At 30.2% G+C, this 25,894-nt stretch overlaps 1 protein-coding gene across 2 annotated transcripts in view; it reads left to right on the plus strand.

Annotated features, from left to right (window-relative positions):
* Positions 1-25,894, plus strand: part of LOC127282706 (uncharacterized) — a 162,621-nt gene that overhangs the window by 54,689 nt on the left and 82,038 nt on the right. For both annotated transcript variants that reach the window (XM_051307140.1, XM_051307141.1), the window contains one exon: positions 6,100-6,256. In XM_051307140.1, coding sequence (XP_051163097.1) covers positions 6,169-6,256 — 88 coding nt within the window. In that variant the 5' untranslated portion in view covers positions 6,100-6,168. The remainder of the gene's footprint in view (positions 1-6,099; positions 6,257-25,894) is intronic.

Below are 25,894 nucleotides of genomic sequence, written 5' to 3' on the forward strand. Positions count from 1 at the left end.
CCAATAGGAATGCGAAATACTGGGAGAGACATTCGTGGGGTTGACTCTAGAGACCAGAACGACCGTAAAATGGGGTGGTATACATGTAACTTAACGATACAAAGTTGATGATAAAATGCACGCGTTTATCCAACGTAAGAACGATAATAGCCTTTCGTTGTGTCGCCCATGAAAAACTCGCTTTACGATCTCAATTCCCTGCTTCGGGGTAGGTCAGCAACACATCAAAAATCGATTGTACTTCTTATAAAGAGAGAATTTTCGCTTAGATATATATATATATATATATATATATATATTTATCCACTATGGAAACTACTTTATTAAACTTGAGAAATATTCTCTCTTTCGACTATATATTCATTCAAGTGGATTAAAATCACCACGACTCTTTAGAAATTGTTTTTCTGACACTTGAAACAAAATTTGAGAATTTACATTTTTTAATCGTTCTCTTCTTTATTATTTTCGCACTCACTTCTCGAGATTCTGTCAATATATTTTTTATTACAGAAAGAAACTGAGCTTAAGTATAGTGACACTGAAATTATCTGAAATTATCTCAAAGTACTTTAATTTATCTAATATCCGAAATTATCTTAAAGTATTTTTAATCTAAAGCATTTTGAAATATCCTGAGTTTTTTTGAAATTTTATTTTATAAATTCTTTTATAAATTTTGTAAATTTTTTAAATTTCATTTATTAATTCAAATAAATAAATTTTTAACGCTCTCTCAGAATTAAATTTAGATACGAAATAATGAAAGTCGCAATAATTATTGGATTTTATATATATATATATATATATATATATATATATATAGGTATCTTTAGAAATTGAAATTTCTCGTACTATTAAAAAAACAGATAATCTTTATTGTTTCAGTAAATCCCTGTGTTTCACCAAAGTTCATTAATCAGAAAATTATTTAAACTTTTTCAATGGCTATTAAAATTTTTTTTTTTAATTTTAAGCTTATTATATTCCATCATTGAGGTTAAAAATTGTGTTTATTTTTTCCATTTCATTTTTTTTTTGTGCAGAACATGAGCCGATAAGCTTCTTGTGTAAATTTTTGCTTTTAACGACCAGGCTTTTTTTTTGCAAGGATTAAAGACGCTTTAGTTTCAAAAGCTGAAAGAGAAATTTATTAAAAAAAAAAAATAAAAAAAAAAAAACTCAATGTTGACTATAACGCATTATGCATTTTTAATTCTGTCATGATTTTTTCGTAACCTGTATATGCTTTTTACATAATCCCTTTGCTTTTGAACAGGCATTTTTTTTCTTGATTAAAAATTTTGTTCCATTTTTAATGTTTATTCCAAAAGTTTTGGATTTTTAATCACATTATCAAATTAGAAAAATTAAAAATAAAATCTTGTTTTAATCAATTTTTTTTAAGCTTATTTGATTTTAATTTGGTTCTAAAATAATAGCGTTGTATTTTAATACAGTGAAATCCACTGACCATATAAAAAATAACCAACACAGAAATCTACCTTACCGACTGATGGTAAAACAGATTTGCGGGAAAATGACAATATAAAAAAATTACCGATATAGAAATCTACATTACCGACTGATGGTAAAACAGATTTTTTTGGAAAATGACCATATAAAAATTACCGATACAGAAATCTACCTTACCGACTGATGGTAAAGAATTTTTTTTGGAATTTCATCAAATTTCCAAAGCTGTTTTACCATCAGTCGGTAAGGTAGATTTCTGCGTCGGTAATTTTTTATATTTTTATTTTTAAAGAACTGTTTTACCGTCAGTCGGCAAGGTAGATTTCTATGTCGGTAATTATTTATATTACCATTTTCCAAAAAAAACTGTATTACCGTCAGTCAGTAAAGTAGATTTCTGTCGGTAATTTTTACATTAGCATTTACCGAAAAAATTTATTTACCATCAGTCGGTAAGGTAGATTTCTAGGTCGGTAATTTTGTTATTTTTATTTTTCAACATTTTTATACCATCTTGTTAATTTTTTAACCATCTATCACAATTTTCCTCTGATATTAGTTGAAAATCTTTTAAATACGTTAGAATTTGGTTAGTTTTAGAGAGCTCTAGTCTAAAATTGCGATGTTGTCTTGAAAATCAGCTTTCACAAATACTCCTTTGAATGAGGTATACTTTGAGGTGGGTTGGGCAGCCTAGTTGTACAAGCCATATATCCTGCTTCTAGAAGCGTATAAGAGGCAAGAAGGGGACACGAGAAACTTGCTTGTGGTAGCAGCCGTAGTAAAGCAAAAGGATGTACCGAGCAAGAAGGATATCGTGCAGAATGAAGGATGGACAGGAAGGCGCGGAAGACCAAAAGAAAGAGTATGGACCCAGCATCTGTATTGACCAATACCATCTCTCTTTCTCTCACACACACACAAGAGAAACAAAAGATATTCTTTATTTACAAAAGAAAAAAAAAGGGAACACAGATTCATAACAAATGAATGAAAAAAAGAAGAAATTAATGGAAAAAAAATGATAAATGAATATTGAACACTTCGAAAGACAGTATCTACAAGAGAGAAAAGAAATTCGCAGAAAAGAAGACTGCGAGAGAAAAAGAAAAAGATAAAAATTTCGCGCAAAAGGGGATAAAATTCTCTCGACAGAGAGATAGAAAGAGAAAGAGTTAAAGGATATACGCGAGGAAGTCCCAAGATTTATTGTGGATAGTTGAAAAGTTGCCGGCGGCTGTGGCGCGTCCAAAGACTCGATGCTTTTTGGTGTTGGTGAAATGGTGTGTCTTCATTGGTTTTTGGATCGCGACGAAGATACCCGTGGGTCAAACACACCACCCAGCATCCAAAGGAGATAATGGCAGCAGAGAATATTCAGACAAGAGTTAAAGAGATAAGTTATAATGCTCGCGTTTCAAAATCACTCTTGCGTGCTGCGGGGAATACAGCCGAGAAAAAAAAATAAAGAGAAAAATGACACTTGACGTCAACTAATTTAAAGCGAGCGGGCAAAAAACAATTTGCCACAAATTTTTATCACTGCGAAATTGGATGAGTTGTCTTCTCACTAAACTAGAGTTTAAAAAATGCCTTTTCGTTTAAAAATATCTTTATATCTTTTCTGGAAGTATCAATTTTTTTTAATTATCTTATATTTAAGAAAATAAAAACAAATTTTACTTATCAGAATTTTTATGAAATTTTTATTGCACAGAATTATTAAAACGCCGAATATTTATTTGTCCGAAATTACAAATGACCGAACAATAAATCGGCAGAAAGATTTCGGCGCGTTTTTTTCTGGACAATTTCTGATTGGTGGATTTTAAAAATCGCGCCAAAATCTTACTACCGATTTATTATTCGGTCATTTGTAATTTCGGACAAATAAAAATTCATTGTTTTAAGAATTCTGTACAATAAAATTTCGACGCATAAGAATTCTGCTAAGTAAAAATTTGTTTGAATAGAAATTCTATTAAATGTTATTATTTTCAGTGAATGAAAAATATTTTCTATTATTGAAGTACGAATAAACCAAAATTTTTGCGATTCTTTTACTTTTTGCAAAAAGAACACCATCTTACGAGTGCACGAGAGTGAGAGAGAAAGAAAAGCATAAAATGCAAAAGTATGAAATTTACTCGATTCCCGTTGTCGCGGTCGCCTGCAGGGGAAATGAAAAGAACAAGGGCAAATAAAAATCCTCTTGGCTGGATGGGAAAAGAAAAAAAAAGAAAAAAAAAAAAATGAAAAGAAGGAAAGAAAAAAAGAACACTGCGTGAAGTTAGCAGCGAGTATATACACCGCGGGAGAAACTTGGTTGAAACTTTAATGGACAATCCTGACACCAGGGGACAATCATCGTAACTGAACCTCGAGGGTGAAGTATACAGGAGATAACTTCAGCATGAAAGTTTCCTTCTTTCTCATTGTCTTCGATCTGGACTTGTATCATGCCACATTCCACTTCCGGAAATTATTTTTCTGTTATATATATATATAAAACTTGTTCCACTTGAGAGAAGAAAATATATCTTTTGATTTATTTTTTTGCCCAATAAACAAGGTTTTGTTTAAAAAATATATTTTATATTAAGGAAATATTATTAAATAACAATATTTAGTAAAATAAATATAAAATGAAGTTATTAAAGATTTATAGAAATAAAAATTTATTTATTTTTTTTTATAATAGAACATAAGATATTACGCGTTTTATAAGCGACAAAATGAAAGTTAAGATGAAGTTTGTGAAATGAGCTGGAAGAGAGTGGTACTGAAAATGATGCTAAGCAACTTAGATTAGCCGAATCTACTGACCTCGACCGTTTGGCACAATGCCAGATTAAATTGTCACGACATTCTACTCGTCCACACACCTTTTTTTTCTCACTCCCATTTGTTAGACAAATCACTGAACTTATTATATGGTTATGTTATCAACCTTCATTGACTATATTCACGAAAAAAAAATATTGCTCCAAAAACTTTAATTAAATCTACAAAAAACAAAATCTATTTTTATTTATTGAATAAATTTCTCTATAATAAAATCAAGTAAAATATTTTTCATTAAATTAAGAGAAATATGTAACCAGAATTTTTAGCGCTATTTTTTTTTTTTTATTTAATTTTTTAATACAATAAGAAAAGAAAGTTAAAAATAACCTAGTTTCTCTGAAATCTTTATGGGACAAGAAACCTGCAGTTAAAATGTCTTGCATTTTTTATGAATTTTATTCCGTCAAGAGGCACCAGCCGGTGTGCCTTCGTATTATAAACTGTCTCAGAGAGAGATATATATAGTGTAACAGATAGTCGAGTAGCTATTTTGAGTAATTAAAGAAAAATTAACAATTTATAACATTGTTAGCTTTTTTTCAAAATAAAAGCATTTTTAAGCCTTTAGATAATTACTTCAAATAATTCACAATGCTTCAGATAAATCAAAATAATTTAGTTACTAGATAATTCATAATACTTTAGATAATTAAAAGTACTTGAAGATAATTCATATTTCACATTTCCAGAACGGGGCCAAATCAGGCTGCTCTAGTAGGGAATGAAACGCCGCGCCTGATGTGGCCCTAATCAGGTGTGGCGTTTCATTCCCTACTAGGGCCCTGATAGGTCAATTTCTACACGAGTTACCTTAGATACTTAAAATAATTCAAAAGTACTTTTAAGTACCAATAAATATTTTTTTAAAAATAATTTTTGAAATAAAAAGCCTTTCAATGGCAAAAATAAAAAACATTTTAAGAGTTTTTTTTTAGAATTTTAAACTTTTATTATTTTTAGATTGGCAAAAAAAAGTTGAAGTTTAGAAAGCAACATTTTTACATAGATTGATAGTACATTTGACGTTGTCACATAGTTGTAGTTGGCGTTAAAAGGGAGTTTCTATCTCGAGAAAGGAAATTTCATTTCTAGGTAACGTTATCCGAAGAACCTCTAGGGCCATCTCGTGCAACTCGGAGGCAAGAGAGACACTCGATCGCAGGACTCCATTTGCGGTTTAGCATAATGGAAATCCGACGCGCTGAGCCTTTTGGCCCACAGCATCTTCTCTCTCTCTCTCTCTTTCTCTTTTTAACAAAAAAAATTTCTCCTTTTCCTACTTTTTTTTATCGTTGACATTCTTATCACAGTTGGTCCTTCGTATCGTGTTCTATACGTGACCACATTTACCAAATAAAAAAATAAATAAACCTAAACGAGAACCGGGAATGGCGCCTATGAGGTTTCAACAATAGAGCATCAAAAAAAGTACTTCCGTTAGACGCTCCAAGTTTGGTAATTTTTCAATGTCTCTCTATATATATATATATAAACTAGTTTTCCTTTGCCAGAAATTGAGAATCATTTCATTGATCTTAAAGATACCTGTTGATATATACAATCTTATATATAACGAAATCTTTTGGTTCTTCCGCAGAAAAAAATAAATATTTTTTTATAATGTTAGTATTTGGCTTACGCCGATGTAATAATTACCATCAGTGAGAGATGAAAAAAAAAAGAAAGAAAGCGCGGAAGCGGAAGAGAAAAAAAAATGAGAAAATGCAGCACAAGACGATCGTTAATCGTGGTCCTTTTTGTCTTTGCATTTTTCAGGAAGGCTGTGTGATGAGGGGTGTCGGCTAAAAAGGTTGTCGCGCAGGCGTACTAGGAGCTTTTGGGAAGATGCTGCCTTCCGGGAGAGACTTGTTAAGGCCGTTGCTTCTTCTAATCATCGCAGGAAGTACCGAGGCCTTCAATTCACGACAAACAGGTAGGAACATTTTTTTTCCTCTCCATATAAAATAATCATCGCGAAAAAACATTCAAATTTGAAAATTATTTTTAATTTTTGATTTTATTATCAATTGAAAACAATAATTGTTTTTTTTTTGCTGTAAATTGCGTTCTCAAAAATAACTAATTTACAATAATATTATTTACAAAATAATAGTAACAATATAAAAATTGTTATAATATATAATTTATATGGTAATTAATATTATTATAAAAAAAATAGTAAGCGAAAAAAAATAATTGGACCAAAAATCATGGTTCCTTAAAAGAAGAATTACTTAACCCTAGTGAGGCAAATAAGATTATCTGATCGTATTTTAATGGTAAACTTGCGTGACAGGAAGAATGTGTGAGAGAGATATATATAGTCGTTGGACGACACTATATATATATATAGAAATACAAACGTTTCCTTTAGTATATTGGATTGCCTGACATATCGAGGTGACTACTTTCCTGTACAACAGATTTTCATCAGAATTACCTCATTCCTTACAAAGGGTGAAAAAAGAAATTTGTTTATTCAGATATTCAATTATTTCTATAATAAATCCCTTACAAGATTATTCTCTGATTTCATATCACTTTTTTTTTCATTAAAAATATTTCTAAAAATTAAATGTAGAAAAAAGAAGAAATATTTAAAAAAAGAAACAATTTTAGATTATTAAATACAGAAAAAACGGAAAATTATCTTAAACATTGTAAAAAAAATGAAAAACTAAAGGAAAGATTATTGAGTCGCGTGCAAGCTTTGACAGATTTACCCAGAGCTTTATCAATTTTTTTTTTTTTTGGAAAAAAAAAAGGTTTCTTAGCTGGTCGCGTATATTGAATGAAAAGGTTCTGCGCGCGCCAAAGGCGACTTGCCAACAATATTGAAAACGTAAGCTCGTCGTCACTTCTTTTCATTCACAGAAAAGGTTTCGATCTCCCTCTGGCAAGAAAACAAGAGTTTCAATTTTTTTCATCCACAATAAAGGAACTTAATTCAAAAAAGAAATTAAGAAAATTTCTAAATAAAAACATTTCGAGTTTGTAAAACACGAAGAATATTTGTAAAAAAAAGGGTTCAATATAAAAAAAAACAGAAGACTCCTGACAAATACAGAAAAAAAAAGAAATGCGAAGAAGAGAATAAAAATTCCTTTTCTCTTGAGAATTCAAATTTGGTAAATTCAAGAGATGCACAAACGATTTCTTGTATAAAGATGGGTCTCTCTCTCTCTCACTCTTTCTCTAGGTGGAAAGAGAACAAAGTCTGAGGGTTTGGAAAACATACAGAGGGCACGTACAAAGATCGGGGTGGAGTTAACTTTGGTTCAAAAGACTGCGTCGATTCTCTCGCACGACTCACCAGTTCGTTTTGTGTATATACAGACTATCTATCTATATATATATGTGAGAGATGTCTTATCCCAATGACGACGAGCAACGGTATAAAAAAGAAGAAAACAAGGAAAAAAATGAGAAAATAAAAGGGCTTCGGTATACCTTAAACCTTTTATACAAGTACGTGCCCGGGCAATTTTTTTTTTTTTTTTTTTGAAAAGGCCATAATTGCACAAGACGTCGAAAGCGACGTACATGGCTCGAACACGTGATCCTTGACGTCCAGTTTTTCTTTGATCTTTAGTTGCGTCAAGGTAAGTTAACCCTTAAAACGACGTTGAACTTTAACAAGACCACTCTCATTCACCTCGCGCGTGTAACAAAGGAATTACTTCAAATTTTTACTTCAAAACCTACTTTTTGTCCTTTGATTGTCTTTTGCAGAAGGAACAAAATAGAAGAATTATTTAATTTTCTAACATAATTATCAAATCTTTAATACTCATACGTTGTCGAAAAAGTATACTAACTTTCCCTAAAAGTGGCTTTGAACGTTTTATTTTTCCCCTTTTAGTGAAAGAGAGAGAGAGAGAAAATAATATGAAATCCATATAACTAAAGGGAAAGTCATCGCACCCCTCGCGGCAAGTTTTGAAAACCTAGAGTGAAATAATCGTTGAAAGTAGGTCTCAACTTCACCGCAATGACATCGACACGTCTGTCTGGGTATATAGGAAAAAAAAATCTTCCCTTTTCGTCACCAACTTGACAGATGAGATTGCCTCCCGACTTTTGGCGAATGGATATTACTTGAGAGTGGATTGGACTTTTCTATATATATATATAGGGTGGCAAGATTTTTCCCCTTCGCCTCTATATTTATTCCCCGTGAGTTGAAAATTTTTGATTCGAGAGAAACGAAATTCACATTGCTGGATTTTCATCATTTCGATGAATCGTCAGATTAACTTGAGAGATTTTTGGTGGTACAAGGGATGAGAATCTTATATATATAATATTCTTTCTGTCCTCTCTCTAATATTTTTTTCAATCAATAAATTGTTTGTCTTAATTAAACTAGAACACTAGAAAACAAATTCAGAAAAAATTTCGAAAATTTAAATTTGCGTTACAATCGCTCGGGAATACCACCAAAAAAATAGTCAAAATGTTCTGAACAAAAAATGTATGGCGCACGTTTTGATTGGTCCAGCGGATGCTGAGCTACACTAGAAAACAAATTTGAAAAAAATTTAGAAAAATTAAATTTGCGAGATAATCGTTCCGGAATACCGCCAATAAAATAGGGAAAAAGTTTCGAACAAAAAATGTATGGCACACTTTAAGATTGGTCCAGCGGATGCTGAGCTACACTAGAAAACAAATTTGAAAAAAATTTAGAAAAATTAAATTTGCGAGATAATCGTTCCGGAATACCGCCAATAAAATAGGGAAAAAGTTTCGAACAAAAAATGTATGGCGCACTTTTAGATTGGTCCAGCGGATGCTGAGCTACACTAGAAAACAAATTTGAAAAAAATTTAGAAAAATTAAATTTGCGAGATAATCGTTCCGGAATACCGCCAATAAAATAGGGAAAAAGTTTCGAACAAAAAATGTATGGCGCACTTTTAGATTGGTCCAGCGGATGCTGAGCTACACTTAAAAATATTTTGGAAAAATTTTTGAAAAATTAAATTTTCGAGATCATCGCTCCGGAATACCACCATAAAATTGAGCAAAAAGTCTCGAACAAAAAATGTATGGCGCACTTTTTGATTGGTCCAGCGGATGCTGAGCTACACTAAAAAACGTTTGGGAAAAATTTTCAAAAAATTAAATTTTCGAGATCATCGCTCCGGAATACCACCATACAATTGAGCAAAAAGTCTCGAACAAAAAATGTATGGCGCACTTTTTGAATGGTCCAGCGGATGCTGAGCTACACTAAAAACATTTGGGAAAAATTTTCAAAAAATTAAATTTTCGAGATAATCGCTCCGGAATACCGCCATAGTGATTAGAAGAAAGTTCTGAACAAAAAATGTATGGCGCACTTTTAGATTGGTCCAGCGGATGCTGAGCTACACTAAAAAACGTTTGGGAAAAATTTTCAAAAAATTAAATTTTCGAGATAATTGCTCCGGAATTCCGCCAAAGTCTTTAGCAAAAAGTAGCGAACAAAAAATGTATGGCGCACTTTTAGATTGGTCCAGCGGATGCTGAGCTACCCTAGAAAACAAATTTGAAAAAAATTTAGAAAAATTAAATTTGCGAGATAATCGTTCCGGAATACCGCCAATAAAATAGGGAAAAAGTTTCGAACAAAAAATGTATGGCGCACTTTTAGATTGGTCCAGCGGATGCTGAGCTACACTTAAAAATATTTTGGAAAAATTTTTGAAAAATTAAATTTTCGAGATCATCGCTCCGGAATACCACCATACAATTGAGCAAAAAGTCTCGAACAAAAAATGTATGGCGCACTTTTTGATTGGTCCAGCGGATGCTGAGCTACACTAAAAAAATTTGGGAAAAATTTTCAAAAAATTAAATTTTCGAGATAATCGCTCCGGAATACCGCCATAGTGATTAGAAGAAAGTTCTGAACAAAAAATGTATGGCGCACTTTTAGATTGGTCCAGCGGATGCTGAGCTACACTAGAAAACAAATTTGGAAAAATTTAGAAAAATTAAAATTGCGAGATAATCGTTCCGGAATTCCGCCAATAAAATAGGGAAAAAGTTTCGAACAAAAAATGTATGGCGCACTTTTAGATTGGTCCAGCGGATGCTGAGCTACACTTAAAAATATTTTGGAAAAATTTTTGAAAAATTAAATTTTCGAGATCATCGCTCCGGAATACCACCATAAAATTGAGCAAAAAGTCTCGAACAAAAAATGTATGGCGCACTTTTTGATTGGTCCAGCGGATGCTGAGCTACACTAAAAAAATTTGGGAAAAATTTTCAAAAAATTAAATTTTCGAGATAATCGCTTCGGAATACCGCCATAGTGATTAGAAGAAAGTTCTGAACAAAAAATGTATGGCGCACTTTTAGATTGGTCCAGCGGATGCTGAGCTACACTAGAAAACAAATTTGAAAAAAATTTAGAAAAATTAAAATTGCGAGATAATCGTTCCGGAATTCCGCCAATAAAATAGGGAAAAAGTTTCGAACAAAAAATGTATGGCGCACTTTTAGATTGGTCCAGCGGATGCTGAGCTACACTAGAAAACAAATTTGAAAAAAATTTAGAAAAATTAAATTTGCGAGATAATCGTTCCGGAATACCGCCAATAAAATAGGGAAAAAGTTTCGAACAAAAAATGTATGGCGCACTTTTAGATTGGTCCAGCGGATGCTGAGCTACACTTATTAATATTTTGGAAAAATTTTTGAAAAATTAAATTTTCGAGATCATCGCTCCGGAATACCACCATAAAATTGAGCAAAAAGTCTCGAACAAAAAATGTATGGCGCACTTTTTGATTGGTCCAGCGGATGCTGAGCTACGCTAAAAAACGTTTGGGAAAAATTTTCAAAAAATTAAATTTTCGAGATCATCGCTCCGGAATACCACCATACAATTGAGCAAAAAGTCTCGAACAAAAAATGTATGGCGCACTTTTAGATTGGTCCAGCGGATGCTGAGCTACACTAAAAAACGTTTGGGAAAAATTTTCAAAAAATTAAATTTTCGAGATAATTGCTCCGGAATTCCGCCAAAGTCTTTAGCAAAAAGTAGCGAACAAAAAATGTATGGCGCACTTTTAGATTGGTCCAGCGGATGCTGAGCTACACTAGAAAACAAATTTGGAAAAATTTAGAAAAATTAAATTTGCGAGATAATCGTTCCGGAATACCGCCAATAAAATAGGGAAAAAGTTTCGAACAAAAAATGTATGGCGCACTTTTAGATTGGTCCAGCGGATGCTGAGCTACACTAGAAAACAAATTTGAAAAAAATTTAGAAAAATTAAATTTGCGAGATAATCGTTCCGGAATACCGCCAATAAAATAGGGAAAAAGTTTCGAACAAAAAATGTATGGCGCACTTTTAGATTGGTCCAGCGGATGCTGAGCTACACTTATTAATATTTTGGAAAAATTTTTGAAAAATTAAATTTTCGAGATCATCGCTCCGGAATACCACCATAAAATTGAGCAAAAAGTCTCGAACAAAAAATGTATGGCGCACTTTTAGATTGGTCCAGCGGATGCTGAGCTACACTAAAAAACTTTTGGGAAAAATTTTCAAAAAATTAAATTTTCGAGATCATCGCTCCGGAATACCACCATAAAATTGAGCAAAAAGTCTCGAACAAAAAATGTATGGCGCACTTTTAGATTGGTCCAGCGGATGCTGAGCTACACTTAAAAATATTTTGGAAAAATTTTTGAAAAAATTAAATTTGCTAGATAATTGTTCGGGAATACCACCAATAAAATAAGGAAAAAGTTTCGAACAAAAAATGTATGGCGTACTGTTTGATTGGTCTATCGGATGCTTTGATACACTCAAATAAATATAGTTTTATAAAAAAAAATTCTTTTTTTTTAATTTTAGGGATAAACCGGGAATAGCAGCAAAATATTGGTATATTAAAATGATGGAATGGTATGATCCTATTTGTGTTATTAATTTGACACCTTGAAAAAAGCTATGAAATTTTTAAAAATTCCGAAGTATACTTTATTTGAATAATACATTTGAAATTATTTCCCTTAAAAGAGAGGTTTCTTTCAATAACAACTTTTTTTTTCTTCGCATCGTTGAGATTCAAATGACCTGAATTTCTATAAAACGAAAACTTTGTTTGCATCAGAGATGAAGAAGCTATGGTTTTAATCCGTTTACACAATCACGCCTTGTGAATCTTCTCCATCTCGTTGCGCGCGCGTTGATATTAAGACAAATCTCTACTGCTGCTGCTGCTACTACTTCATTCAAGTTGACTCATACTGAAACTCACCTGTTGTATTATACAAATAGAAGAGAGTTAAACTCTGAATAATTTCGAGCTTGGAAAATAGTAGATAATTGAGTTCCTTCATTATTCATTATTATACGAACTTGTTCTGTAATTTCAGAATAAGGAGGAAAAAAAATATAGTATTTAATTAGATAAATATTTCATCTCTTAAGGTATTATTCTAATTCTTCTTGTATTAACCAAATATTATTAGTGAAGTGTGCAAAATTTATTTTCTTTAATTTTAATTGCCCTAATAAAAAAAAGTTTAAAGAGCCATTTTAGTTCTGATCTGCGAATTAGATTACTGGCTTTATAGTGGTGCACACACAGACATTGAAGATAAAGGTGAAGAATTCATATATAGCTAAATCTCTTTATCGTACGCTATTCCGATTATAGCCGCCTTGAAAATCAGTTGTGGTATTCTTCTCAACGATTAAGGCAGTTTCTCAGTTATTGGTCCATAAAAGAAATCCTTGAGGTTGATAGATCCCTTTTAATGGTGACGCCATCATGGTCTGCATGTTGAAATTGAATAGGTCCAGCGATCAAGATTATTGGTATTATATTCATCACACAAAGATACTCTAACCAATCAATAAATTGTGCATAAAATTATATTTTAAGAGAAGACGTTTGAGAATTTTTTCTCATTCACTATTTTTTTTTATATTTTACTATTTAATTTTAGTTACTTTAATAATTTTTTTTGTACTATTTTGTATAATTATTTTTTTATTTATTATTTAAAAATGAAAATTTGTAAAGTAGGAGAGGAATAACGAGATAAATAGGAAAGTTTTTTTATCATTATTAGAGATAAAAAAACAAAAGCGTACCGAAAATCGATGATGTAAAAGTTAAGTGTTGAATGTAACAATTGAATCGTTTCAGTAGTTCGAGTCAAGCTCTTGTCTGACGATGATATTTCAGTCGCTATCACGCGATCGATTAGAGTTTCGTCTTTCTCACACAATTCGTGTGTATAGTTTGATAATGGCTGTTACAAAATTCACTTAGCGTACTTCTCGTACTCCAAAAGTCGATTACTAATCATAAACGTGTGTCTTTACACGAAACCTTCTTCACTGTAGTTACTTCTCTCTCTCTCTCACTCTCTTCTTGGAGAGATATTCAGTTTCCGCTCACTTTTCTCCTTTAACTGTGCCGCCTGCTTAGCGCCAACTTGCTGAAAGCATCGTAAAGTTTGAGAAGCAAAGAGAGAGAGAGAGAGAGAGAGAGAGAGAGAGAGAGAGAGTACAACACACGATTCTCTCTTACATATGAAACTCAAACACGTGTCTACTATATATATGTGAGTGCTTCTAATTCTCCACATTATAACTCCTTTTAAACTCACACTATCCGTGTACCGCAGTATTATACCTATTTACTATTCACATTCTATAATGTCCCATTATACTCTACTATATATAGATATAAAAAGGTAATTTTACTCCTTGAATATTGACTTTCAAGCTTTAAAGAATTTCATTATATTAAAGACCAAGCATAAAATAGAATCTTGAATTAATATTTCAGTTTAAAAAAATTTATAATTTTTAAAAATATAATTTTTAATAGTATATTCAGATATTTTGACCAAGCATTGACTTGTACTACTGATGAAATAAAAAAATTAGTCTGACCAACTATTTGTTTGTACTACTGGTAAAATTAAAAAAGGGGAAAATATGACTAAACGTTTACTTACACTACTGATATAATTATAAAAATTTACAAAGTCTGACGACACACTTACTTGTACTACTGATAAAGTAAAAAAAATTATTAAGTCTGACCAAACTTTTACTTGAACTACTGATAAAATTACCCAAATCTGACCAAATATTTATTTGTACTACTGGTAAAATTACAAAAATTAAATATTCCGACAAAATAATACTTTCATTACTGCATTTTTCTGATTAAAATAACAATATAGTAAATTAAAAATTAAAAAATATATGTATTGTTAATTTGCAATAGTATATTTTTATCATTTTTTTTTAGTCTAAAAGTTGATATAGGAAATATATTAACGAAATTCACTTCTATATTTATTTTAAACTGTGAAATTAAATTTAAAATTTATCGTAATTTCAATTGTCACTCGTAATCAAGATAAATTATTTGCGTCGATTACAGTTATTTTAATATATTAACTTTAATTTTTTATATATATAACTTTATAAAATAGAATATAAATACACTACTGTTAAAATTTGCTCTTTATTTCATTTTCTAAATTTAATATCCAAGAATAATGAATATTTTTCTCTAAAAATAGATTTTTTTCATGCATTAATTAGTACTATTAATTAATGTAATAATATTATATAAAATCTTCGTCTATAATCGTATATTATAAAAAAAAATTGACATTTAAAAATAAAATCCAATTATTGCAATTTAAAAAAAAACTAAAACCTATTTTTATATATTCATTTTATCGCGAAAAAATTTTGTTAGAATTTATTTTCACGAATTATTAATTCTATATATGAGAAAAATGATTGAAGGTTAGATGAAAAATTGTTTAGGTGAAATTAAAGAGTAAAGAAAATTTTTACTCGGAGGGAACGCATTAAAGTTTGTTATTTTCTTCTATTGTATATACCTCTCTCTCTCTCTCTCTCTCTCTCTCTCTCTCTCTCTCTCTCTCTCTCTCTCTCTCTCTCTCTCTCTCTCTCTCTCTTTAAATGCTGAATATGTATATATAGTAGCTATAATACATATATGGAGAGAAAATTTAACGAGGTTTGTCGTTGAAAAATCATATAGTATATATGTGGTCTCTCTTCTATTTGCCTAGCGCAACATCGCAAAATTGTTTACACGATGGAATTCAATGCAAGCGTTATTCATGCAACCGTCTAGAGTTCTTTGTAAATGCACTCAAATCCCATACATATATGTATACGGTATACTTTAACCATGAAACGTTTGCCGCGTGTAAAAAAAAAACAGCGTATTGGCACAGAAATATAAACGGTAAAAATCAAGCCGCAATTACAAATGAAAAGCCTGGAATGAGAAACCTAGTTTTAAAAAAGAGAGGAAAGATTGTGCTTGAAATAGTGCTTGAAAAAAAAAATGAAAAATTCATGTCAAAATTAAATTCAATAAAATTTTAAAACACTATAGATCAATTGCAAGGCTAGAATAAAAAACACTCTAAATTTTATAAATTTTTTTGTATTTAATTTATATTTTATTTTTTCCTTTTTAATGATTAATTGAATTAATTAATTTCTAGTTAAATTTGAGTTCCGGTGGGAATTCTTTAATAATTTCGAAAAAGATAAATAAATAATAACCTCAAGCATAAAATATATAGGGAAAAAAAGTAATTAAATTGTTAATTAATATTATATATGAAATTATATAATCGATTTAAAATGTGTATTATTAGAAATACCCTTGTCATGTAATGAGAATAATAATAATAAATGGAATAATTGTCATTTCACCACATCTGCGAGAATACGACCGGAAACAGTTCATTGACTCGCTTGCAGACTAATGAGAATTTCAGTTTCTCAAAAGCGACAGATATTATTAATTACAAGAGAGCAAATTTTCACCGCGTTTATAATCCAAAAACTTGATAATAGATATATATGGAAACTAAAAGTTTAAAATTATTTTAATATTTTACAATATCTTGAAAGTAAGTTCTACATTACTACAATTAAAATATTGAAGCCTCATAAGAACAAGAACAAAATTTTATCGCAACTACGTAGATTATTTCCAAAATTCTAATTCTTCTTCGGAAAATGCTCTTAAGAATTTCTTTTTTTGAGAGAAATAAATTAAAATTTTTTTAAAAATATGAAAACTGAAAAATTTAATATTGATTAACAATGAAAGTAAATCTTTTGTCGAGAACGTCAAAAAGGGGCATATACTTAACAAACTTTCGATGAAAGAGAAATGGGGTACGTTAAAAGGCTTTTAAGAAGCTTTTAAAAAGCTTCAACCCCAACGTGTTATGCGATACTCATATACTTTTATGATCGTTAAGTCTATAGGTCCCGTGGGCCGATTTTGTAATATTGAAAAAATATCGTCAAACATATTCTTTCTAAATTAATTTCCCTTTTAAATTCAATAAAACTAAAATGTTAGACAGAAACATTTCTTCCATAAAAAAAACAGAAACATTTTTTAATAAGGAATTATTTTTTTTATAAATTTTTTTTATTGAATAAAATAAAATAAATATTTAATATAAATAAAAGAAATTTTTTTTACTGACAAAAAAAAAATTTGAAAATGGTTTAAAAAAATATTAAAAAGATTCCATTTTTTGTCGCACTTTAAATATAAATATTTGATTCACAATTTGAATTTTGTTTTTGCTATAAGCAATTTAGAGGAATTTTTCCCATACGATACCGCGTGTATAGACTCAATTTTCTCGTATGGGGAAAAAAAGAGGTAGCTGAAAAAAAAAATTGGAAAAAAAAGAAAACGAATCTGAACGAATAATAAATAACCGTAGCGCGTTCAGACGATACGAAACCCGTGGTTTAGAGGGCAAGCGCACCAAAACACCTGCAGATCTATATATATATATATATATACAGAAAAACCCTCCCACAAACATTAGACATTTTCCTCTCTCTCACACTTCACCGAGAAATATTTTTCATTAATCTGATTATTTATTACCGCACACCGTTATCCTTAATTTTTTTTTCTCCGGCTCCACTTTATTTTATTTTTTTTTAATATCTCTCTATGCGCGAAAAAATCCATTGGATTGCATATAAAGAAAAATGGATGTCAGAAATTTAATGGAAAAATGTGTGCATCCAATATTGTATATTTTATATATATATATATATATACGAATATAGTAATATAGTAAAGATTATTATATGCTCTGCAGGAAGAAAAATCTTTAGATGGTAAAAAAAAAATTTTATGCGACATTTTTAATATATTTAAAAAAGTAAATAAAAATTGTTGAAGTAAATAATTTATTTAAACTTCAATTTTTTTTAAGCAACACTATTTTGAAGTTGTAGTTGTAGCATAATAAATTTTTCTGCGTGCAGAATTTTTTTTTTATTCGAAATTTTTTTTTATTTATAATATATGATTTTTACTTTATTTTCCATTAACCAAAATTTTTTTGTGGCAAAATTTTACCCCAAGGAGTATTTTTTTTTTTGTGCTCCATGAATGGGGGCGGGGGGTCCATGAGAAAATTAGGGATCACCACACGTTGCCTCTAATGTGAAACAGTTACGCATTACGATCGCGTATACATTGAGTAAATTACTTGCTTTCATATTACTCTCTCCCAGGTATACTCGTTTAGAAACTCGATTACTGTTACCTCGTAAATCTTGCGGTAATAATCGTCTCGCGGACCCTTAATTTTCTTGAATTCCATTTCCCTATGTGAGTCGTTGCGATATGTATATATATATATATACACCCCTTTGTCGTCATTTCGTTGTCCTTTCATTTCTACATGCGTATATGTATTTAAGCGGCCGCTCGTAAACGCTGTTGGGTTGACATCCGGCATTATCGTCCCGTGATTTACGCATTCTGCCACTGTATTTCACCGTTCGCATCTCCTTTTGCAAAATTTATTACGTGTGTGTGTGAGAGAGGATGGTGTATCTCTTCCTCTTTTTTTTCTTCTCTTATATATACTTTTCTGGTTGGCGATGTCGTTAACCAAACCGAACCCTCTTTTTTCCTCCCACGCGCCTTTCTCATCTCGTTGTATTCACGAATATCGCACGTCCGTGGAAAGAAAAATGTTCTATTATTGTCATTTTCACATTTTGTTTTATAAGTTTTCATTTTTTCTATAATTAAATATACTTTGAACTAGAATTTACACAATTTTGTACAAAAAAAGCTAATTTTACCGAGTAAAGGTAAAGAAATTGTTTGAAAAATAAAAATATAAAAAATTACCGACATAGAAATCTACCTTACCGACTGATGGTAAAGAAATTTTTTTGGAAAATAAAAATATAAAAATTTACCGACTCAGAAATCTACCTTACCGACTGATGGTAAATAAATTTTTTGGAAAATAAAAATATAAAAATTTATCGACTCAGAAATCTACCTTACCGACTGACGGTGAAACAGATTTTTTAAAATTAAAATATAAAAATACCGACGCAGAAATCTACCTTTCCGGTTGATGGTAAAACAAGTTTTTGAAAAAAGTTGATAACATTTCAAAAAATTCTTCATCAGTCGATAAGGTAGATTTCTGCGTCGGTAATTTTTTATATTTTCATTTAAAAAAAAACTGTTTTACTATCGTTCGTTATAGTAGAGTTATTTGTCGGTATTTTTTATATTTTTATTTTTCAAAAAATTTCTTTACTTTCCGTCGGTAAGGTAGATTTCTAGGTCGGTAATGTTTTACATTTTTATTTTTCCAAAAAAAATTGTTTTAACATCAGTCGGTTAGGTAGATTTCTATGTAGGTAATTGATTCAAATACAGTTTATTAAATTAAATTATTTGGTTTAAAAAATTATTCGTTAAATATTTATGTAATAATCGAATATTTGAATCAAATACTTTTTTTTAGTGTATTTTATAAATATATTTGAAATGTATTATTGTGATTTATTATTATAAACAACGAATGGAAAAAAAATATTCTAAACCCTGTTTCGAACTTATATTCCTGCCTTTTGTGATATATTTTCTGAACCTATATTCTCCTCGACGGGACAGTCAACCAATATTGTATCTTGAAATCAGAGAATGAGTTTTTCTCCCCCGAAAAGCGAATAAGAAATAAAGAAAAAAAACTTGGATTATTTCAGCAAAAGGTTAGGATAGATACTTTTTATTGATAGGATGAGTGCGAACGACAGTTGAAATTCGCGAAGATTATTCTTTATCTATACACACAGAGATATAAATTTAAAAAAAACCAAGTTAAAAGGAAAAATAAAAATAATCTACAAAACGTAAACTTGTTTCAAAAAAAAAAATACACAATATGAAAATTAAAAAAAAAAATTCAAAACTACTATTTAAAAAATTGATACAAAAAAAAGTTTCGATTTCTCTGCGGCGAGAGAAAATGAGATATAACCAGGTTCACTGCTTTTAAAGTGATGAGACTAGATTTAATTAGTTCTGTCGCGCGCGTACTCTCGCGACTCCAAAAGATTAACCAAAGAAGCGTTAGGGAGTTTGAGACAGGCCGCATAAACCTGTCTCACGCTTTGTTTCGCGTATCTTGTTTTACTTTAGTCGTTTTGTCTTTTAAAAAAAAAAAAAAAAATCAACTCTCCTTGTCGCTCTCTGCTTTGTAAGCGACCTATTACGACCTATTATTAGTACTAATAGTCCATATGTTACAAGGTCCCCTCTTTTCCCAACGCGCAGACTGGGTGGCTCATCAACGCACACGCGACAGATAAAATAACCGGACGCACGTGTCGAAACGAATGAGAGAAAAGTAAAAGAAGATTCAAAAAAAAAATAAAATAAAATAAGAAGACAGATTTCGCAACAAAAATATAAAAAAAGATACACACAACTCTGGCGCCAGCTGAAAATATTTTCTGAGGATCAGTGTAAGAGAGAAAAGGAAGGACGCGATGATAAATGGAATTGAGAAAATCGCGAAATGGTGACAGAGTTGAGTTAATGGCTGACAGTCGAAAGGTAGAATTTCAGAGACAATTTACTATCCCCAGAATTATTATTATTATTATAGAGTAACGGTAAAATTAGTGATTTTTATACAAAAATATATTTTCAGAAATAGCAAAAGTGTTTTATGAGGTTTTTTTTTTCAAACTGAAAAAGTAATGACATGAAATGTCGGATTAAGTGGAGAAAAATTTATATAAACCGGATGAGAGGTTTTTTTTTTTTAAATTCAACATTGAGAGGAAATTAAAAAAAAAAAGCTATTGACGTGTGAATGAGCCCTAAAATCCATTAAAATATTCATTTGATATTTAATTATAGAATCAAGTAATACTTTAATTATACAAATATAATTTGGAGAAATAAAAATTCCACTACTTATATACTTGCCCTGATTAGAAAATCCACATTTTCTAGTCGCTCTAATTTGGCCCTGATCAGGTGTGGCGTTTCCTTCCCTACTACGGCCCTGATAGGGCAATTTCTACACAGGTAGAAATACACTAAAAGAAAAAATTTATTAAATTAAAATAATCGGTTTATCAAATAAATATTTAGAACCAAATAATTTTTATTTGAATTAAATAAATTGTATACAAATAATTTCTCTATTTGAAACAAATACTATTTAATTGACACAAATAATAATTATAATTATTTAATACAAATATTTATTTGATAATAGTCAACCGATTATTTGAATCAAATAAATTTTTTTTTTCAGCGTAAAGAAAAAAAAGGAAACTAATCTTGAATTTTATGAAATATTTCATCGTTTCGCGTCAAGTGTATAAAAAACAGAGTTTTGTGAAGAGTTTCATATATACCTATATATACGAGTTGGAATTTGAAATTCAGGACACTTTTATTTGCCTATATGTGGAAAACGAATGTCGCGACAAGGTTTGTCAGGATATTGAACGTTGCAGTTTGATCGTAACGAAGGCATGCGATCTTGTGGATACACAGAAGGAATACCAACACGCAAGGCTTCTATATATATATATATATATCAACGACATACATTTTATATATATATATATAACATTTGGTTAACAAAGGGAGAGATAGGAGGCACAAAGGTGTGCGTTTAGTGCGATCGAAGATACTACACAGACACTTGAAACAATCTCGTCTAAGATTCGGTGTTTAGGTATCCGATAGGACAGGGGATACTTGCATCTTAACGCCCAAAGGGTAACATAATGCTACCTTGGTTAACCGAATTAAAGGGAGTACTTTTGCCCGTTTAATCCAAAGCTCACATGAATTTCTCATATAAAAATTATTAATTACAATTTTTATTTTAAAGTATATATTTTATTAGAATTTTTACCCTAATAAAATATTTAGTTACTGAATTTTAATTTGGCACAATTTTTATTTGTACGAATTTTTAAGACGTCAAATTTTCATTTGTCCGAAATTAAATATGTCCGAACAATGGACAGAAGAATTGCACCGAAATCTTTCGGTCATTTTTTTGTTCGGACATTTTTAATTTCGGACAAATGAAAATTCGGCGTCTTTAAAATTCTATCAATTAAAAATTCAGACAAATCAAAATTCGGTGAATTGAAATTTCCGACAAATGGAAATTCGTCGTCTTAAAAATTCTGACAAATTAAAATTTGGTCTAAAAAATAATTATCTCTAAAAATATTTTAAAATTATTATTATCCGTATTTTCTTCTTCTTCTTGTGCAAAAAGAGAGTTAAAAATATGAGTAAATAATGAAAAATAATATTTTAATAAGCAGTCAATTTTGATGAAGCTATAAATTCCGAGGGTGAATAATTAACAGTTATACATTTATCTGATATATAATATAGAAACTTTAATGAATCATTTATTAATAATGTTTATAGTGTGTGCTGAAAATTATTGATCGTATATTATTAACTGCAATTTTTTTTTTTTAAATATATAATTTAATATTGGAGTAATATTGCAAAATCGTTGAGGCTGAAAATTCCATCACGATGTGTGTTCAAACTGTGCACAAGAACTGCACGCACTGATGACGGTTTTCGATAAAGTGAAGAATTACACGTGACTGCGCCTAAAATGTTATATTATATAGCTATAAGAATGTATTATAGTACAATTTTTTGAAAGATTTACAACTCGTATATGTAAATTCAGTATAATATCGTGTGCTTCGTTGCTACGGGGAAAATTGCCTTTATAATGGTCCTTTTTAAAACATTATTTATTCACAAATATATATATTTATAAATAGATAGCGAGAGAAAAAAAATCGCTTTTTAACAATGTTTTCTTTTTTTTTCACTATAAAACTTAATTCGCTTATAAAGTAGGTAGTTAATAAATATAATTAATAAATCGGCCATGATTTAAAAAAAAAATAAAAGAAATTTTAAGAAGCAGAAAATTCCTTTTTAAAGTAACATTAGAGATTTTTCCGACCGCAATTATGACTAACAATTATAATGTCGATCGATCTTTTCCGACGTTGTGGTACATGACGGATATGGCCAGCACTCTCACGTACTTTTTTTTTACGGCTCTATTTCACTTATCGTGAATCGTCAAGGGAGAAATGTTGTATATATATGTATGTGTGTGCGGAATTGATATATCGGAAGACGAACTTCTTTTCTTTGAACTCTCCTTCTGTGCGTCCCATGAGATTATGAAATTCCCTCCGTGTGTGTACCAGAGTTACTCCAATCTTGGGTTACCTTACGCGGCCTTAAGTGATAGATCGCCCATATATAGTATCTGGTTTGTCTTTGTCCAAAAGCAATCTTTCATTCTCAAAAAACAAAAAATTCTAAACTTTTATATTCACAAAATTTAAATTTATTTTTGAGAAAAAAATTATTATTTCAATTATTTTTATTCGAAAAATAAATTACAATTATAAAAACCCTAGTAAAAATTGCGGTACTACTCGTGTAGAAATTGCTCTATCAGGGCCCTAGTAGGGAATGAAACGCCACACCTGATCAGGGCCAAATCAGACGCGACTATTCCCTAATAGGGCAGCCTGATCCGGCCCCTATCTGGGCCCTGGCAAAATTTCTATTTTGCGCCAGTATTCAATTTTTGTTAGGGAAGGGATTTTTGATAAAATAAATTTGAAATACTTTTTTTTCGGCACAAATTTAGAACTTAAAAAGAAGTATAACAATAATTTATTAGTAAAATAAAAAAAAAAGGGGAATTCCAAATGGTTTTAGGTGCTTGCGAAATTAGCGTGCCGCGCGGTAGGCAGGATAAGTGCCACGTTTCCTAATTATTTAATTAATCCCGACGACATTTAAGGTGTTTTATCTTGAAACTCGTTAGCTCGCATGGCATGGCATAACATTGGTGCCACACCTGCGCTAACAGAAACTGACCCCCCTCTTCTACTTCTCTCTTATTATATTCTTCTCCTCCCCCCTTCTCCTTTTTAGTAAGGCTATCTTTTCCATTTATCCACAAAATTTTCACAGATTTTGTCATATAGCGCAACTTTTCTGAGGTCGTCTGCTCTTTTCTCCATGGTACACTATTATAACGAGTCATTATCATAATTACGATAATAATCGGCTCAACTCTCTCTCTCTCTCTCTCTCCCTCTCTCTAGTCTTTGCGCCGCGCGGTTGTAAATATTGTACACGAGAGCAACTGTAATTAGTGTCATTTCTGCAAAGAACATCCGATGGCGCTGCAGACTCATGAGTTTTAATTGGATGCTTGAATTCTGACTCGTATTTTTATTTTATTTTTTATGTAGGTAGAATATTTTTTTTCCTCGCGAAAATTTTTTTGTTAATTTTTTTTACGCTTGAATTGCTCTTTAATAAGCAAAATTTTTGTGTGAATTAAATAGAAAATTAATTTTAGAATTCGAAACTCGTGCAGAAATTTTGTCTGTGCCTAGATCGGGGTCTGATTAGGCTGCCCTATTAGGGAATGAAACGCCACGCCTGATGTGGCCCTGATTAGGAAATCCACATTTCGCCCTAATTTGGCCCTGATCAGATGTGGCGTTTTATTCTCTACTAGGGCCCTGATAAGGCAATTTCTCTACACGGGAAATTATAAATTTTTTATTGTATTTTATGATTACAATTATTTTTAATTAACATTTAAAAGTTAATTTCATTTTTGAATTTTTAACTTTAACAAATTTTTTTGTATTTAAAAAAAAAATTCTATTTAATTTCATTAAAATCTTCTCTAGAAACATTTTTACACATCCGTGAACAACGAGTCAGGGTCTCTATCTCGAAATATATATACACCGAAAAAAAAAAGTTCTCAAATTTAGAGGATTCCTCTTCTTTTGCAGCAACTTTTCCTTTTATATATGGGCACTAAAGTTTTAATATCAAATTGAGAGGATTTTCCTCTCTTATATTTTGAGAGGAATAATTTCAAAATAAGATTTATTCATCTTGTTTCAATCTTACGTCAAATTCAGAAATGTCAACCTTCTTTACTTGGTTAAAAGCAATTTATGGGTTAATTTACCTGTTATTATTTGGATTATGTAATTTATAGTGAAAGGAACCATTTTTGAAAAAAAAATATTGACGGCGAAAACACGAGCTGAGTTTCTATACAATAAATTACCAAAAATTTTCAGTTTGTTAAAATGTTTTTAGTTTTTGTTAATTTTAAAATAAAGTACTCAGTATAAAAGTGAAAAAGGGCTTATGGATTATTTAATTTAAAGTGAATATATATTTAAAAAAATTTAAAGGTTAAATTGCTGAAATATTAAATTCTCATTGCAATATTATTAAATTCTAACCCTAGAAAAAATAGATGTTAAACACATAACATTGTTGATAAATTTATTACAGTACATTTATGACAGTTTTTAATTTAAACAGAAATAAGTTTTTATAAATTAAAACTTTAATTTGCAGTGAAGAATTTGTTAATTAAATAATTAATGTAAAAAAGTGGTTTTTTGAAACTGAATGAATTTTATGAATTTTATTTTATTTTTTTATGTATTTTTTAAGTATTAATTGCACACAATATTTTGTATTTTATTTTTACATTAATTTTTACTAAAAAATAAATTAGTATCTTTTTTCTTTTAAATTTAATTTTAATTGTAAATACTTTTTATAAATAAATAAATACATCAATATATTTTTAAACTTTTATTTTTTTTAAACTCTAAAAATGATAAAAAAATATACAACATGGATTACAAGTTATAAATTTATTTAAATAACCATGTACATAAATTTAAAATTTAAATTTAGGTGTTATCATTTTTGATCCACTTCGGGGCGCTATTATTATCTTATGTGGAAGATAATAAAAAAAATCTTTATATTGACAACACTTCCATTTTTTCGTATCTGTCAATTCGTATGAGTAAAAATGATTATTAAACCCTATTGTTTTGATCAACGACAAAATAAAATAGACAGTATTTTCTTGTAGTACAATAAATCTTACTAAACCAAATTGAGGGAGTTCGTTTTTGAAGCCCAATACAATTGCGACATTTGTTTCGTACTTTGTGCCTTTTATTAAAACCCAGTTTATTACTGTACTTTTTGATTGCGTTAATGTATTCGGCAAGATATTTCTAAACATAGAATATTCCTTAACAGAATGAAGTGTCTCATTATTACGCGAAATGGGTCCACAAACA

The sequence above is a fragment of the Leptopilina boulardi genome, unplaced genomic scaffold (genome assembly GCF_019393585.1).
Source record: "Leptopilina boulardi isolate dan_hultmark-lab unplaced genomic scaffold, ZJU_Lbou_2.1 LbouV2_302, whole genome shotgun sequence".
NCBI classification, from domain to species: domain Eukaryota; kingdom Metazoa; phylum Arthropoda; class Insecta; order Hymenoptera; family Figitidae; genus Leptopilina; species Leptopilina boulardi.